Source organism: Parasteatoda tepidariorum, chromosome 8, assembly GCF_043381705.1.
Source record: "Parasteatoda tepidariorum isolate YZ-2023 chromosome 8, CAS_Ptep_4.0, whole genome shotgun sequence".
Classification (NCBI taxonomy): Eukaryota; Metazoa; Arthropoda; class Arachnida; order Araneae; family Theridiidae; genus Parasteatoda; species Parasteatoda tepidariorum.
In genome coordinates this window covers 63,980,398-64,000,185 of record NC_092211.1, presented here as the reverse complement: position 1 = coordinate 64,000,185, position 19,788 = coordinate 63,980,398, and the positions used below count along the sequence as shown (strand labels likewise).

The 19,788-nt window shown below is 29.4% G+C and overlaps 1 protein-coding gene across 6 annotated transcripts in view; it reads right to left on the bottom strand.

The window, feature by feature from the left end:
• The window catches only part of LOC107448889 (ras-specific guanine nucleotide-releasing factor 2-like), a 331,467-nt gene that overhangs the window by 8,609 nt on the left and 303,070 nt on the right, over nt 1-19,788 (bottom strand). For all 6 annotated transcript variants that reach the window (XM_071184120.1, XM_043043791.2, XM_071184123.1 and 3 more), the window contains exons 23-28: nt 17,532-17,647; nt 12,847-13,026; nt 7,732-7,829; nt 4,454-4,538; nt 2,520-2,717; nt 522-601 (exon numbers count right to left, since the gene is read on the bottom strand). In XM_071184120.1, coding sequence (XP_071040221.1) covers nt 522-601; nt 2,520-2,717; nt 4,454-4,538; nt 7,732-7,829; nt 12,847-13,026; nt 17,532-17,647 — 757 coding nt within the window. The remainder of the gene's footprint in view (nt 1-521; nt 602-2,519; nt 2,718-4,453; nt 4,539-7,731; nt 7,830-12,846; nt 13,027-17,531; nt 17,648-19,788) is intronic.

The window sequence follows — 19,788 nt, the reverse complement described above, 5'->3', positions numbered from 1 at the left end:
AAGGGGGTATGTTACAAATCTGCACTTTCGAGAAAAAACCAAAAAAAAAGTGGCAATTGTGGAAAAATCGTTTTAATTGCTTCCAAATTGTTGTATTATCTTCTTTAGGCAGTCTAGAAAATTACTCAGTGTTTGATAATCAGTGATTGTTATTCCGAGACCAATAAAACATTTATTTGGGTAAAAATGTTACAGACCCCCTTTTAAAACTGACAGCATCAATTTTCATTTATATGTGTTTGACTAACCATCTGGATTAATATGAACTGAGCGGTTCAATATTACCAACTTACCTGATGAGGACACGGTCTTAAAAAGTTTATGTATATATATACACAGCAGAAGATAGATGTATTGTTTAAGCATCATGGAAATCATTCATTTCTATTAAAACTCTCTTATATTTAAAAATTTTAAATTTTTTATGTTTCAATAAATTTAGTGACAACTTTTATTGTCGTATTTTCCAAAATCAATCACTTGACATTTAAATTATAGTCAGATATTTAAATTGTATTTACCTGTGCAACGCGTCTCTCATATTTCGAAATCTTCCGTCGGCTGAAACCAAGGCTTGAAGTTTGTCAATGCTTTGCTTTGTCTGAAAAATTACAAATCATCGTTAACATTCTTGAATAGTTTCTATAAATGTATGAATAAGGGGTTTTGCGAGCAATAAGCGCAAGTTTAACTCAAAATATGCAGGGTGTCTGGTCCTGACCGATGGCCAAAGCTAATACATGTATTTAAAATCTTTATCAAAGATCAATACAAAAAGTAGGCATATTTTGGATTTGAAAATAAATATTTAAGTTAAGAATAAACACCATTGAAATTTGTGAGGATAATGAGATGTAAAATATCACAACCAGTTTGATTATCTAATGAAACTTGGTGGAGTTTATACAAATTGTTTTTAAAATAATATCTATAAGGCTTTGAGGTAATAATGTATGTTTTGATGATTGTACTCTCGATTTCTGCAGTTATGACTCCTTAAATTTCGTACACTAAAATTTCGTATAATAAAATACTAAAAGTAACATAAATTATTTATAAGAATTACCATTTAAACTCCTAAGAGGAAATAAAGAAAAAGAAGAAACTAATTATTTCCTAAAAAAGAAAAGAAGTGAAGATCATGTCTTTAAGTATCTCTTGAAATAAAAGCACAATAATCTAGTGTATACCAATTTACACTGTGTGGCTTATATTGTTGCTTATAGTAATACAACACCAGGTATAAAAAAGTTTCACTTGCGGCGACCATAAAACATTAAATTATTTTATGGAAATTAAAGTTCAAATTAATCAGTGCAACTTAATTATAAAGTATGTTTATATCCATTAAAAGTAAAGCAGCTTATTTTTTCTTTCTTAGCTTTAACATGAAGAGCGAATAATATTTACGTATAAATTTACGTGCCCAGGTTTAATCAATAAGAACGATGGAGTCTTACGGCACAATGTTAAAGAAATACTACGGTGCTTAAAAAATAAATGGCAAATGAAAATTTACTTCAAGTTATTAATGAAGTCACCCTTTAATTTTAAACCAAAAAAATCCCTTTTAGGATTTTAATTTAACTTCTACAAACTATTTTATTTTGTATTATAACCGTCGCTGAACACCTCCGTAGCCTTGTAATTTAAACCCATTCCAGAAGACAAGGGAACTCCTGGATCGAGTATTGGGAGAAATTTGCTTTTGTGGAGGACTTTTTGATAGAGCTAACCGGCATTTGCGTTACATGGAGAGGAAGACTACGAGAACCTTCCATGGTCAGCCTGGCTAACAAGGGAAGTCTAACCCATGATTCGTCAACCACTGAGGATATTTCACGTCAGCACTGTGTTCGCGGTGCAAGCCGGATGCGGAATTCGTATCGACTGGGATTCGAACCCGGTTCACCTCATTGGAAGACGAACGATCTATCCCCTGAGTCATCACGGCTCTCTATAAACTATTATAACTTCTAAAAATTCTATTAACTTCTATCATCAATATTAGTCCAACTTGAAAATAATCATTTAATTGTTTTATGATCATCTGCGGCCCACACATTGCATGTTCTAATGATTTATTTTTGATCTTTAAAATATAAATTTGACATGTTGAGATCAGGTAGTAGATAAAAAATTACAGCCCTTGCATAGAATAAAAATTAACAAAGTCAAATTTTGGATTAATAATAATAATAATAATGATAATAATATTAATGATAATAATATTAATAATAACAACTCTTAGGAATTCTAATAAATTTTTCACTGTAAAGGAATTTTAAAACGGTTAGTCCAAATAAAAATCGATCATTTAACGTTTTAATGATTATTTATGGGGTACACTTAGAGATTATTTATAATAATTTATTATTTACTCTTTTTAATATATGTTAATAATGTAAGATCAGATGGAGTCAACATTTTCTTTGCGTACTAAAAATTAAAAATTAGTAATAAGGGTGATGGTTAGAGAACACACTGTCTATAAAATATATAAAAAATAATCTATTTACTGTTTTAGAAACTTTTTCCCAAGTCTTTTTCAGCCTAAAGACTGAACTATTCATGAAAGCGGCACAAATCTGCAGGACGCCGTTGAAATTGTGCAGACAGCGGCAGATGTCGGCTACAGCTGCCCATTTCTCGATTATTGTGACTCGAGAAGACATCATTGCTGCACGCATAATTTCGGATACGACAAGGCGACTAACCTAAAGAACAAACGAATATAAGTCATAAAACGCACAGTTATATTATTATTTAACAATGTGAGAAAATATTGATATAATATAGAATGAATGCATTTCATTTTTGTGTTTTTCATGTAAGAAAAGAAAAATAAGGATTAGTGAGTAGTAAAAAATTAGAGTGTCATTTTTTTAGTATATTTGTGACAAATCAGTTGCATATTATGATAATGAGGTCCATATAGTATATCATTTTAAAACTAAGTGTAGATGAGCTTGAAAAATGTTACCCCCTATTGTCTTTTCATTAATGTGTTTTAATATAGTATTAATTTAAAATGGACTTAATTCAGCTTTAATAAACTATTAGAATAACCGTTCTCTGTACAGGGTGAAAAAAAAGTAAACTATCAATAAATCAATAGCGAGTAACACTACAAAATCAAATAGAAAACTGAAAGACATGTGCCAACAATAAATCTAAAAAAACTGCATTTTTTATGCACTAGTGTTTTTTTCTCATACCGGTGATTTTACGTTATTAACTTAAGCAAAACATGTTTTTAATTGTTCATCCTATAAAAGTAAAGATTAACTGTCATTATCATTTATCATTATCATTAAGCATCATTTGGCATGATGTTGTAGTTCGAGGCCATGATGATTACATGCTGTTGCATCATGTGACTCACCATAGTCACATGGTAAAATATACCACAATCACGTGATTTTTCCTGGTACTTATATCATTCGACCTTCCCCACAGCTCAGTAGGAAAAGAGTTTCCCACAGTATTGATGTTAAAACTGCAAAGTATCGATGCAGTTTTAATTGATATACTAAATATATTAATATTAATAAATTTGGCATCAATTAACAATAACCAAAAGTGCTTACTGCCAAAATTAACTAAGAATCATTGAAGTCAATATAAATCTGGCGAGCTTTCACCCTTTTCTTAAACAGATTAGTACCATTTCTAAATTACTTTTGCTTTTGGTACATAGCTTTTTTCTCACTTCAATCGGTAACTATTATTAAAATTAATTAAGAAGTATTGGGGTCAATAACGGTACGGCGATTTCTTACGTTTCTCCTAAACTAATAAATATCTTTTCTTTATTAACAGTGCTTTTATGCACATGGGTTGTTTTTTGTATTTCATTAGAACCTATTACCAAAATTTATTAAGCATCATTGGCGACAATAATAGTACAGTGAATTTTTTCTCTTTTCCTAAATAACTTATCCTTTTCCCATTAATTCTTTTTAGCACTTAGCTTATGTTTTACAATTTTAATTTATTTAGTGCCTAGTACTAAATTTAATCAAACAGAATTTATCTCAGTAATAGTATGGCGATTTTTTGTCTTCTTACTTTTTTCAATCTCTCAGCGCATAACTTACTTTTTCTATTTCAAGTACTTTTGATTTCAATAAATCTTATATAAACACTTTTTTAAAGCATGACTATAAACAGCCATTTTATTCCAAATTTCTCCACCATAGCCAGACTTATGGAAAATATCTGGTGCGTAAATTTCTGTGAAGCGTAAATTTCTGACATCGTCCTTTTTCCGTAGCATACGGAAACTCTCTGGAAACTTTACTGTCAGAACTTTTCCGTGTTCTAGTCGAATTTTTTTATGTGCAATAATTCATAAAAATGCAGAAAAGAAAATAACACAACAAAAATAGAACAGATCAAAAAAATATCACTGATTTTTGATAATACAGATGAAAGAATGTTTAATGCTCACGTCGTTAAACCTCCGAGTCATTAATAAAATGTTCGGGGCTTTTGTAGTTTTACTGTCTTTCATCCATGCTTGACCAAGGAATTCTCTAAAAATAGAAGAGCAACAAGGATGAGTTGAGTAATTTTAATTTTTTTTAAATAAAATTTGACCACAACAAAAATTATTAGTTATAAAGTTAATGTATAAGAAAACACATGATAATTTAAAAATCCGTAGAAAATGTTAAGAAAAGTATCTAGGAAATGTTTTTCTCATTTTTCAAATGCTATTTTACGAAAGATTTATTATTGCAAAATTATCATTAAGATAAGTTATTAATATAAAAAAATTCGCAAGAAAATTATAAAATAAATTTTACGATGGCCCGAGTCTTCGTCAAAGAATAGAATGAAATTTTATATTTAGGTATATTGCCAAATATATGCTCAAAACTTACAAATTTTGTACAAATTTTCCTTTTACGGAAAGACAGGCAGAATTTTGGAATTTTAAGCTGGCAACACCTACCTTTTTTCAAAGAAATGTATTCTCTCTATATAACTTAAAATAGTATCAGTATGATATAAAAAAAGATGGCAGAGGGCTCAGAAATGAAAAAAGGAAGATTTTGATTCGTAAAAATTATTATGGAGCGAAGGTAAAAGAAAAGATGGTGCTATATACACCGAAGAGCCATTACATTATGACCACACTGCTAACAACATGTAGAACCACCTTTAGCCCTCAAAACTGCTAGCACCCACCGTAGCATTGATTCCACAAGGGGTTGATAGGTAGTCAAAGGTATCTGGTACCAAGCGCTCACCAACTGGTCCTGCAATTCTCTCACATTGCGAGGGGGTAGCGTGGCAACATGAATTTGGTTTTCCAAGTAGGACCACAAATGCTCGATTGGATTAAGGTCAGGTGAATTTGGGGTCAAGATATGACTTGAAAGTAGCTGGAATATTCCTCGAACTAATCCATGACGATTCGATCCTTATGACATGGTGCATTATTCTGTTGGTAAACACCATCCCCCGCAGGAAGAACTGTTGCATTAATATGTGAACCTGGTCAGTAACTATGTTCAAGCAGCTTACAGACGTCAGGGATTGTTCTATGAGGATGATGGGTCCTAATGTGCCCCATGAAAACGTTGTTCCTGGGCGAGAAACCATGAAAACCTGGGCGAGCCCATTGTTATAGAGGGAGGGTGGTCATAATGTAATGGCTCTTAGGTGTATATTTATTTTGTTTTCTTTATCTTCGTCTAGCGTCACTACATTTTTAGACTAAAATGTAATTTCAACTCCATTTTAAGCTTTTTTTTAAAAAATGTTAGGATCACGTTTCGAATAGAAAAACATCTTTAATTTTGACTAAAAAAAGGTTAAAAATCCACTTAAAAGTGTTTTAGATTACACCGAAATATTGTAGATAAAAGCTTTCAGAAAATAAATCGACTTCTGTAAGTCGACTTCTGAAATGAATTTTCCCCCAAATTAATTTGAAATTTATTGTAAATTTGTAGTTAATGACACAGTTAGTTTGTAAATTAATGACACAGGTGTCCCATTTGTATTATTTGTACATATTCTCTTCTGACACTCAAATTACAAGCAAAAATATATTTCTGAATTTTTGAATTTTAAAAAAACAGTCTGAAAGTTATCAAAATTGCATTTGTACTTAAATATGAAATCTAGAAATAAGTAGTTCAATTTTCTTTATTTCACGTTTTAATTTCATGTTTTATAACGTTAAAATTTTTTTTATCAATTATTGATTTCGTAAATTAAAGAATTTCAATGATTAATCACTGTTTCTTTCAGTTATAACTAAATGCAGGCAAGTTCAAATTTTAAACATTATGGTTTGGAAGTCAGTCATGATTAAAAGATTTTATCTGAAACGCGGAAAAGAACCTCGGTGTTTTATGCTGAATTTCATAAAAATAAATTGAAGCTAAATATAATATATTGCACTTAGTTTGATCTAAATTAATGCAAAAGAATGAAAAAGAAAATGAAAAAAATGCGTAATAAAAATTCTGTGTCAAAGGATTAAGTGGTTTAGAATAAATACTTACGAACACTAAGAATTTTATCATTAAAAAAAATCAATTAATCCAGCGATAACAACAGTTCTACTCAATCATCGCTTAAATAATAAGAATTATTTAATAATAATGGATATAAGCAAATAATTATTATAACTCTGTAAAAATGATAATGCACAAAAACAGTTAGCAACAATAAATAATTTTTATAATGATCTATTGTAACAGTTATAAATGCAATTTTAACTGTATGAAAATTTAAAAAAATCAACCAAATATAAATTTTAAAGGAGAAAATAATTGAAAAACAAACAACAAAACGTATTTTTTATTTTAAAAAAAAGTAAAAGAACCCACAAAATGCAATATTAAAAACCCTTGGATTTTTTTTTGCAAAAATAAGTACAAACATTGAATATTGTAGATTTATTATAACCTTACTGTGATGTATTTTGGTTTGCAGTTGCCCTCACTTTTGGTGCTCAGACGAAATGACAAATTTTACTATGTAGTTATAATTTCATTTAATTATTAACTGTTTTAATTTTATTTATTTTTTTTCTCTATTTTCGTGTATTTGTTTAACGATAACATATATTTTCACGAGTATTGGAATAAGTTTAATGGTTTTATTGCAAAAACATTTTGTTTAATAAAAAGACGCATTTTTAGTAATATATTCCCACTTATTCTTTCAAATAATCGCTGAAAGTAGCCAATTTATATAGTTTTTCTACCAATAATAAAAACGGTATAAATTTTCCAATTTGTATAGTTTTTGTATAATTAATCTACAGAACTCTACTTAAAAATAAATTTAGTTTGCATTGACACCAAAAATGATGGCAATGATACACCAAAATTTTTTACAGAGTAAGTATCATTTAAAAACATCAAAAAACAAAAATGCATTTATTAAATCATCTAAGAAAATCATGAAATTCAAATTAAAAAGAACAAATAGCTTTGAATGACTCAATTAATAAAAAACCAATCTAATATAACTTTTACAGAGGAAATTTAAAAAAAAAAAAACAATCAACAAAATAAAAAAAGTACGGACAACAACAAACAAAATACATTATGAAAACAACTAAAATGCTTATTTTAGAACTAGCTAAGTGTTACATAAAAATTCCAAATAAAATGTGTCTATTAAAGAAAGAAGAAAAATCAATACTATATAAATTTCAAAAAAAACAACGTTAAAAAAATATGAAATTTCAAAACAACTTACTCGCTTCGAATGGAAATAAAAATTTTATGATCCAGATATGTCATTCCTTCAGCAATTTCTAAAGCTGATAGTGATTCTATATTTTCTTTACTAGCAGTCTAAATTTTTAAAAAAAGTTATTATTTTATTTGAATATTTCTTTTACATTTATCACAGAATAAAGTTTTAAACAAAATTTTGGACAGAAAGTGCTGAAATTGTTTTAAAAATGCCTTGTTAAGGAAAAATAGGAAGCAGTGACAAATTCTTTTCGATTCAACTAAATTCTCCCATGAAAGCAACGTACTTATTTTTTTGTAGCAAATAATTCATAATCGTGTTCAATATATCAATCATAATATCAGTATATCAATCATAATCAATAATAATAATCAAGTTCACTCAAATATTTAAATTTACTTAAATATCATCATAATCTCATGTTAGTTACGAAAATCACTTTTTAAATATCATCGTATATCGCGTCATCTCCTATTCAAATGCGCTATCTGTATTGTTCATATAATTCTCTGCTCAGGAAAAATCTCTAAATTATGTAAAACAGTGCAAGGATTATATATTTTTACAACAATCAGATCAATTTTAGAGACTAAATTAAGTGACATTTTTAAATATAAGAATTTATTATAAGAATTGCTCTTCGGCTTCCACTAAGCTGTGTACCTTTAGAAAAATATTTACACTAAAATTTACTAAACATTTTGTTGGCTTGATCTATTTATTTGTCTTTTCTTGATCTACTTATTTAAGTTATTGTTTAATAAATCATTCAATTATTTCTATTATTTCTAAGAATCTCACCTAACTTTAACTTAACCGAAGTCTAAGTGCAACAATTAAGTTAAAGTATAATAATAGAAGCCAATGTCTCATATGTTATTAGCAAATAATTCATAATGCGTAACTTTATATGATCATGTTCACTCAAATATTTAAATTTACTTAAATATCATCATAATCTCATGTTAGTTACGTAAATCTCTTTTTAAATATCATCGTAAATCACGTCATCTCCTATTCAAATGCGCTATCTGTATTGTTCATATAATTCTCTGCTCTTGAAAAATCTCTAAATTATGTAAAACAGTGCAAGATTATATATTTTTACAACAATCAGATCAATTTTAGAGACTAAATTAAGTGACATTTTTAAATATAAGAATTTATTATAAGAATTGCTCTTCGGCTTCCACTAAGCTGTGTACCTTTAGAAAAATATTTACACTAAAATTTACTAAACATTTTGTTGGCTTGATCTATTTATTTGTCTTTTCTTGATCTACTTATTTAAGTTATTGTTTAATAAATCATTCAATTATTTCTATTATTTCTAAGAATCTCACCTAACTTTAACTTAACAGAAGTCTAAGTACAACAATTAAGTTAAAGTATAATAATAGAGCCCAATATCTCATATGTTATTAGGAAATAATTCATAATACTTAACTTTATATAATCATGTTCACTCAAATATTTAAATTTACTTAAATATCATCATAATCTCATGTTAGTTACGCAAATCTCTTTCTAAATATCATCGTAAATCACGTCATCTCCTATTCAAATGCGCTATCTGTATTGTTTATATAATTCTCTGCTCTGGAAAAATCTCTAAATTATGTAAAACACTGCAGGATTATATATATTTTTACAACAGTCAGATTAATTTTCGAGATCAAATTAAGTGACATTTTTGAAGACAGACTTCTATTAGTAGAATTTGCTCATCGGCTTCCACTAACCTGTGTAGCATTAGAAATATTCACGCTAAAATTTGTTGAAAATTTTGTAGGCTTGATCTATTTATTTATCTCCATGTTTAAAAATTATTCATTTATTTCTATTATTTCTAAGACTTCCACCTATCTTTAATTTAACGAAAGTCTAATCACAATAATTAAATTAAAGTACAATAATAGAAATCAATAATTCATACATTATTTCAAGTTAATATATCATACAGTAAATAAAGCTAATATTTCAATTTTTATGATCATGATGCAGTTGAATTATATTTCTGTTTTTATCATTAAGCACTGATAATCACTTTATATCATTTATTTTACTTTAGATTTTTTAACAGGTGTGGAACAGCTCAAGCCAAACATGTTCAAGTTTACCACTGTCAACATTTAGCTCCGTAGCCTTGTAATTTTGAATCCAACCCAGAGGACAAGGGAACTTTTGAATCAAGAATTGGTACAAACTAGCTTTCACGAAGAACTTTTTGATGGAATAAACCCACATTTATATTAGATGGGCAGGGAAATCATTAAAACCTCCCACATTTATCCCGACGCACAGTGGGCCAGAAGACCATGATCTTTGGTCAAAAGTCAAAATTAAATTTTCAACTGAAACATGTGTAGGCAGTTTTAATATCGCCCAAATTAAGTATTCATAATCATTCCACACATTAGAATTTACTTTTTGGACCGACAAGAGTCTAATGTAGTGAAACATATGTAAAAAATGTTTTTTTTTTAAATGTAACCTTTAAATTTATATTTCAGAAATATATATAGGAATTTCCCCTTACTCATGCATTTTTATCAGAGTAATTAGTCTGAAATTATCGTACAATTTTTCAATTTGTTGGATTAGTTGGTACTCTAGACAAACTTGTAGTTTATATCTTATCATTTGACATTTTATAATGTTTGAATAACTTTAGAAACTTATCTCCAGAAAGTTTTACTAGGTAATTATTTTTTTTGCTGTCTTCTTTGATGTTTCTTCTTTCGAAAAAATCTGTCTCATTTTACCTATATTGCAAAGGTGAACTAAATGTACCAAAAAGCAAAATTTATGCTTTTTTTTCATGTTTCTGCGTTATTTTGTAATTAATTCAATTTATTTTGTAATATTACTTCGGAAATATAATTTGCTTTTCATTTTTAATATAAAATTACGAAATTTATTATATTTTCAAAGCTATATTTAATTATTTAAACGTACTATATTATTTTTTTTTTATTTTTGCTCGCCATATTTCAGCCTCCATTTTGTTTGTTTTTTTTGGAATTTTTAGTGTATTTCGAAATTTCAACTATCAATTCAATTTACCTGCACATAAAAACCTCTAAATTTTGAAACAAATGTTATCGAAATACTAATTTCGGCCACGAAACCTTGGATGCTGGCCCACTGTGCGACGGGATGGGGATTTTAATCCATGATCGCTCCACCACTGAGGATACTTTTACGTCAGCACTGTGGTCGGTCCCAGCCGGGAGCAGAATTTTTATTATAATAATTCTGTTTTCGAGAGCTGAATAAGCCATCACTCTGTTTCGAACGTAGGTGACCTCATTGGAAGATGGACGCTTTATCCCCTGAGCCACCGCGACTCTAGGTCAAGCATTCAAACAAATCAAATTATGGATTGTTGATTGAATATTTATATCCAATCAATAACCCTTCATTTAATTAATGTTTCTGCTGTTACTATGATCTTATTTATATAAAATTACAAAATTCAAAAAAAAAAAAAAATCAATGACATATTGAATAAAATATTAAAAGAATATGCATTTATATAAAAAAAAATTCAATAAATCATCGAGCAAAAATTCGAAATAAAATAACTAAATTCAGGTAAATGTTTCTCAGTTAACTATTCTCAACGTTTATAACAGTTATTTTTCAAAAACCATAATTCCGCTAATTTTCATTCTACACATTTATTTTCACAATTATTTTCTTTCCTCACATTAATTTTTAAAATAATTGGTATTTCTTTTTTTTTTCACATTTATTCACAGCTGCTAATGAGCTTCTTTTTTCATAATGTCGAGTTTCCGCCAGAGGAAGTTGAATCTTCTGCGGTTCCACAGTCGAAATAAATTAGGAGCCGCTGCTCTAGAGTATCATAATATAACCAAATGTTACTATATAAGCTACCAAAAGAAGTTAAATCTTTAGGGGTTCCATAGTCGGAAGAAATTTGTAACCACTGCTCCAAGGTATCATGATGAAACCAAATGTTACTATATTAACTACCAGAGGAAGTTAAATCTTCTGAAGTNCTGTTACTATGATCTTATTTATATAAAATAACAAAATTCGAAAGAAAAAATCAATGACATATTGAATAAAATATGAAAAGAATATGCATTTATAAAAAAAAATTCAATAAATCATCGAGCAAAAATTCGAAATAAAATAACTAAATTCAGGTAAATGTTTCTCAGTTAACTATTCTCAACGTTTATAACAGTTATTTTTCAAAAACCATAATTCCGCTAATTTTCATTCTACACATTTATTTTCACAATTATTTTCTTTCCTCACATTAATTTTTAAAATAATTGGTATTTCTTTTTTTTTTCACATTTATTCACAGCTGCTAATGAGCTTCTTTTTTCATAATGTCGAGTTTCCGCCAGAGGAAGTTGAATCTTCTGCGGTTCCACAGTCGAAATAAATTAGGAGCCGCTGCTCTAGAGTATCATAATATAACCAAATGTTACTATATAAGCTACCAAAAGAAGTTAAATCTTTAGGGGTTCCATAGTCGGAAGAAATTTGTAACCACTGCTCCAAGGTATCATGATGAAACCAAATGTTACTATATTAACTACCAGAGGAAGTTAAATCTTCTGAAGTTTCACAGTTGAAAGAAATTTGTAACCACTGCTCTAGAGTATCATGATAAAACCAAATGTTACCATATTAACTACCAGAAGAAGTTAAATCTTTAGGGGTTCCATAGTCGGAAGAAATTTGTAACCACTGCTCTAGGGTATCATGATAAAACCAAATGTTACTATATTAACTACCAGAAGAAGTTAAATCTTCAGAGGTCCCATAATCGAAAGAAATTTGTTACCGCTGCTTTAGGGTATCAAGATAAAACCAAAATTTACCATATTAACTACCGAACAGCGTGGTATTAAAACTCTATTTTATTACAGATCTTATCAAAGGTCATTACCAAATCACTTCGTTAAAAATTGCCATGCTTTTGTTTGCCATGCTTTTGTGTTCTCACAGAGTCAAAAACTTGGTACATACTCTGTTATTTTTTACTATGTTTTTTTAAGTATAATAGTTATGTTAAAATAGGAAAATGTAAAATTGAAATTTCAAATGTTAAAAGAAAGAATGGAGTACCATGGGAGTTGCTAGAAGTAAATCAAGGTCCACTGTCTGTTTTTCTTGGTCTTGTTTAGAAATCATCTGAAGTAGTTGAGAAGCGGCTTTAGTCTCTGCGGGAAGTAAAGTGTTATTATGTACAAGCTCTTCAAGGAAATCGGTTGTGAGTTGGAGAAGCTTTGGATCATTATCAAAATCCTGTTGGTTCAAAGGAGAAAAATCAATCAATCATCCATCAGAATAAAATCAACAATCAGAATAATATCTGTCATTTGAATAATATCTATCACCAAAATACAATCATTCATCATATTATCAATCTTATCTCAAATTACAATCTTGGAATTAAATATATATATGCTGTAAACATGGTAATTATCATATTTATTAAGTTGTACGCATAAAATGTGTGCAACATAAAAAATAACGTGAGGTGTTCAGAGCCTCGTCAACGTAGAATGGCGTATATGTTCGTAAAGTAAGAGGTGAGTAAGTGGTTTACATTTCTCACAAAAAGTTTGATATTAAAATTAGACATTTAGAATAAATTTGATATTTTAAGCATTATATGTGTAATAAGCAAACACATGCTTGTCATCACAAGCGAATAAATATTTTTTGTAGCAATAAAAAGAACAATTTTTACTTTTTCGCAAGTCTGTCTCAAAGCGCCCACCAATCTGGTTGTTCTGGTAATTGCATAAAATGAGCGAAGAGTCAAAATTTTCCCTATCAGCTCACAATATTGCATGTATACTTCGTATGCTTAAACAAATAAGTGCAGTGAGCAAAAAATAAACGGACCATCCTGAATAACTTATGATTTTAATGATCGGATCTTTACGTTCTCGGACTTAATGACTTTTAGGGGAGACCTCAAATGTGCTAATTAATTTATGCAAACGATATTTTAAATTACGAAATCAGACACAAAAGCGTACTTTTTTTGAATAAGCATACCTTTTTTTCTGACGCATATCTGATCCCTAAATTATTGGGAATAGCCACAATCTAGGAAATATGGTCCCAATGGTTTGGTCAAGAAAAGGTCTTAAGTTGTGACTCCTCAATGTTAATTTTACTTTTTGCGTATTTTGCCATATCTCCAGAACTTTTTAGGCGATTTAAAAACTTTTTGCGCGAAATTATGAAAGTCATTTATCCGAACATTATTTGCAAGCTAAAAATAATTTTTAATTATAATTTATTATTTTTTAATATTGTATTTAATAATGGTAGACAAAATCTTGAATTGTAATGTGTATAATAATGTTTAATTATTTTGAAGGATGCAATTTTATATTGTAAAATAGAATTGCAAAGTTAGAGCAAAATCAGTAAAATGGTTCCAGAGAAATCAAATTTTAAATTTCTGACTTTTCTAAAATTCCATCTCTCGGGAATTACCCTCTTTAAAATGTTGCTAAAGATTTTAAACCTCATAATTCAAAACTTTTTCGATTATTTAAGAAAATAATTATAAATAGTTATTAAAAACTACTTTTTGCATGGCATTGCCTTGGCATTTATTTTTCTGGTGCAAGGAATTTTTAACAAGCTTAAAAAGTTCGCGAAATATGTCAAAATACGCAAAAAGTAAAAGGAAAACTAAGGCGTCCAAATTTCCGATCCCTGCCTTTGGGAACTAATGGGATCATACATCCCAAACAATGCCTATCCCTATATTTTAGACTAACTAATTAGCATAACTGAGGTCACCCCCTTAAAACATTAAGATTGAGTCCTAGCATGTAAAAATCCGATCATTAGATCAACACTTATTTAGGTGTTTTAGTTTACTTATTTGGGCACTGTGCATTAGAGGTTTAGAAATAAGTATTTTTTTAAAAAAAGGAAAAAAGGAATCAAAAATAGGACAAATAATTCAATTGACAACAATAAAGAAAAAAAGAAAAAAAATCTGCTCATTTGTCTAATACGAGATTGAAATAGCATTATGTTTACTTTTCATTAGGAATACTGTTTCGACAAAAAAATGGTATTTCACTAAGTAACAATAATTTAATAAAAAAATAAAATGTAATGTTTAAAATTCTGACATCGTAAGTTCATGACTAAATATGTATAGCAAATCAGTTTAATTTTATTTTTAAAAAAATATGACGCTTAAAAATCGAATAGGAGTTTTTTTTTGCGCACTGTTAAAAAAATTTTTTTAAACAAATTTAAGCAAAATTTTCAAAAAATAAATAGTGAAATTTATTTATTTTTTTTAAAAAAAAAGTTACTTTCGGCGTACCCATACTTCAGAATAAAAATTTATACTTACTGAAATAATTTTAAGTTCACGACTAGGTACGTAAAGCGAATCAGTTTAATTTTATTAAAATAAAATTATCCCATTTAAAAATTGAGTAGGAGATTTTTTGAGCAATTTTAAAGTTTTTTTTATAGCAAAATTAAGGAAAAATTTCCAAAAATATGTAATAAAATTTTTAAAAAAATTAAAAAAAAACTACTTTTGATTTACTTATACTCCAGAAGAAAAAATTCTACTTTCTGTAATAATTTTACAAAAATTAAATGAAATATATATGTTTAAGATAGACCAGCGATATCTTATTGGTTAGGGCACTGTCAAAGGCATTGTGAAGAACTAGGGTTCATTCGCCATTGGCAGCACGAAAACCACCTGACTTCAGATCAATGGGTTCCAATATGTCGGTGTATTAAATAAAGGCGGCCTGTGTGCAATACTGCCACATTGTCATAATCATGTCTTTGCTCATGAAATTGTGGAACCTTATCCTCCGCGATTCCCCTGGTTCACATAAACTGTAGCGGGGACGCTTTATTTTACGTTCTAATAAGGTGACCAAGCGTTCTCAAATCTTGAGGACTATGAAGAAGGAGGATTAAGGGTGTCAATTTAAGTGGTGATGATGGAAAATCTCAGGGTGCGGTTGGAAGGTTGTAAGGTATAGTTGACTAATTGAAGAATACTGACAAATTGAAGATTGATGCTGAAATCAGGGGATGGTGAAAATATTACTTGAACCTGATCAGAATTAATAAAAAGCTTTTATTTTATATACTTGCAGAGCTCGTGGTACCAAGTATACATATTATCCGTAAGAATTTCAGTTGAATCAATTTTGCATAATAATATTAATAAGGACAGGCCATGGGAGATAAATCCCCACGACCTGCCTAATCAAAAGCCAAATTAAAAAGTACGTGTAATTTGTTCCTAACGGACACAGAAGCATGGGTAGGAGATCCAAAATTGGCGAATTACCAAAATATAGCATAACCAAAATAAAGCCAACCAGCATAACAATATAGAGTTCAAAAATACCTTGGCGATCACGAGACGCCAACAAATTTATGAGAATTATTACAACCATGCAACTGAAACATATTTTCGGTTAGAAATTAGAATTAAAAGTTATAAATAAATTTTTGTTTTGGATTAGAGGCGACAGTGAATTAATAAGTCTGCATTAGTAATGAAATAAAAAGTATCCGTTACATTGATCTATAAGAGAAGAATAAATATTTTATGTTCGTTTTTAGAAGATTAAGTCTTTGATTTAGTTTAAATCTGATTCCATTAATAAAAATAAGCTTAAGTAATGAAAGATATTTAAAAGGATTGCAAATAAATATGTAATGCCAATTGTGGCATCACAAGGACAATCCTGAAATTTCATTAGTTGTCCTCAAAACTTTCAAACACTTAGAGGGCGGAAAATGCCTCCAAATATTTTTATGTGTCCTTAAATTTCGCCGAAAATATAGAATTTTTCATACGTTGTGAAGTATTAAAAAAAATCAGCAATGAGCATATTTTTGAACTAAGATAATTTTGTCTTATGGCGAATTCAAAAGAAAATAAAAAAAAATACATAATAAATAAAAAGATAAAATAAAATAATAAAATAAAAAATAAAGTAGTAATTACAAAAAGGAAAAAATTGTGATCTCTTTTTTACGATCACTGGTTACAAATTGATCAAATGCTTTTTTCGTTTCTAGATTGAATCCGATAAACGTCACAGCATTTCAAATCTAAAATTGTTGCAAAAATTGTTTAAATTAATGTCTGTCCACTTGTCGTCGGATCGGTTTTAAAATCCTGCCTATGTACGTGTTTTTAGACGTCACAAAATATTTTTCCTTCTTCTCTATTCATATTTATATTAAAACCACCGTCAAGAAAGTAATTATAGGTTAATAATAAAAAAGAATATAAAAATACTTTAAATCATCGTTATGTAAATACACTAAAAATGCCTGATGGTGTAAATAAAAGGAAAAAAAAAGAATTCTAAAAAAAAATATCGAACAGTAGCGGTCGCCATAGCAACGCATGCAATGACGACGCATGCGCACTGTTTACTGTTTATCTAAGATAGGTACTCTGCCAGACATTCGTCTGGAGCTGTGGCGGTGACTATGGTAACGAGGCATGATTATTTTAAGTAGGGGTGCGGGGTCCCTCTTTAGGACTGGTTTCGGCGAGAGGAAAGGAGACCTCTTCATCGAAGCTACCCTCCCTAAAATGCCCTCTTCTTGTTTCCATAGCACCAGACTGCCGCAGACTTAGTGGCGGTCAGAGTACCTAACTTAGACAAACAGTACTAATACTTTTGTACACAGTTTAAAAGTATGATGCCATCAAACCCAAAACAAGACCCATTTTGCCAATGGGTAAAAAAAAAATTGGAATTAGCGCGTACTTGAGAATGCTTGGATACCCAATGTCTCAAGACGTTGAGAACTCTCATTGTAGCTGCCGTGGTTATCATGGATTCCCTTTTGGCTTTGGCATTAGGAATCTTCAAGTCTGCACCCACTGAAAAAAATATAACAATATGATTGTACAAGTATTTTTATTGCTAAGTATTCATCAAAATATACAAGGTCATGAAAAACTACGTGAAAATAAATATGAATGAATATATTAGGTACTTAAAATAGTTATAATTCTGGTTCATGAAACCAAAATATACGGTATTAAACCATGAATTTGGTAATCGAATTTCTGGCTCTATGGGAAAACTAAAATGCTCAGTAATTTTTACCGAAGCTCTATGCTAATGATTTAGGTGAAATTAAAAACAAAATATTATTTCAGAATAAGTGTTAAAATTTGGTAAGCGTGGTAAAATCTGGTAATTTTATCGTTATACTTTAAAGAAGGCATAAAAACCATTTATGTATTCGGTTATGTTTACTTTTCAGTTTTGAATTTTTACTGAAAGTGTGGTAATAAGAGCCATAATTTTGAAAACCTGAATTTCCTGTAAACCGTTACTATATGAAGGGTTTGAATGCCATATATTTTAATTTTATCACCAGTATTATGCTTTTTTTTCTGCCCAAACTTTCATTACCGTACAGTACGGTACTTTTACCAGACTTTTTTTTGTTGCTGCGTATAATTGACTTGATAACGAATACAAAACACAGAGAGGCAGTAATTTCGATAAGCACGAGTTTCACAAAATAAAAAGAATTACAATCACAATAATATTGATTAGCGTCCCTTATGAAAATTTAGGGTATATTTAAGGTTGATTTGAGGTATTTTTGAGGTATTAAGGTTGTTTTGAGGTATATTTGAAGTATTAGCGTCCCTTATGAAAATTTAGGGTATATTTAAGGTTGATTTGAGATATTTTTGAGGTATTAAGGTTGTTTTGAGGTATATTTAAGGTTGCAGAGAAAATAGCAATAAAAATTATACGTCGTAAAGGTTGTAATTAAGGTGTACGAGGTTGATTTATATATACTTCAGCTTGTTTTGAGGTTGTTTAAAATACATTTCAAATCATCCAGACTGATAAGGTGATTTTTAAGGTATACGAGGTTGTTTTTCTTACACTTGTAACAAAAGAGATATTTATGAGGTATAAAAAAATCAACCTTATTTCAACTAACGAGAGTGAGGTATTTACGAGGTATAAAAAATATACCTTTTTTCTACTAACGATATTGAGGTATTTATGAGGTATAAAAAATATACCTTATTTCAACTAAAGAGAATGAGGTATTTATTGAGGTGTATGAAGTCATTTTATTTATACCTAAGCTTGTTTTAAGGTTGCTTAAAGTACACTTCAGTACTAGCTCACTACTCAGAGTTCCATGCGAGCCAGCAAATGGCGTGTGTGTTGACAATCGAAAGTCTATTTGAAATTCGGTAAGAGCGTTTGACATTCATTAATTTAGTTTTATCACTTTTAATCAAATATGCTTCAATTTTCAAACTTAAATTTTAATATTTTTGTTTTAACGACGCGTGCTGATCTTAAATAATTTAAGTTGGAGGATATTCTTAGAGGCTATCGTTGTAGGCTTAGCAATAAGAGAGAATAACCGAAATACTTCTCGTCCCTGTTTAGGGTAACGCTACTGGTGAATCGTTACAGCAGGTTATGCACAGTATATTTTATTGTTTGCAGTTCATTCAAATAGAACTATTCCTTTTATTTTGCTTAAAAATATATGTTTTAACGTAGCAGTATGCACGCTGATTAATTGAGAAAAATGTTCATAATTTCTCTTCTAAATAAATCATTGAAAAATGAAAGATTTTTTAAAATAGCAATTTTGCTTTGAAATTCTACTTTAGCTGTATGCTTATAGTTTGGATATTTGTTGCAAAGTTTATATATATATATATATATATAAACTGCTGTTTGTAGAAAATGCAACACCATGAAGGAATCATCAGAATCAAATGAAATTCGCAGCAAATGTCAATTATAGGATATTATGCAAATTAATAAAGTTTCAGAGCCATCGCGCGTGCGTGGCGCGCGCAGCGCCCTCTGAATTGATGCTGAAAGCGTATAAATAAAGTGCTGTAGCGGGACGTTGAAAATAGTCTATGATTATTTGTTAGTGGCAAACGTTTAGTGAGACCTGAGTATGCCTCCACGACGGAAGAATAAGAAATTCAAGCAACTTACGGAGTTTGAACGAGGGAGG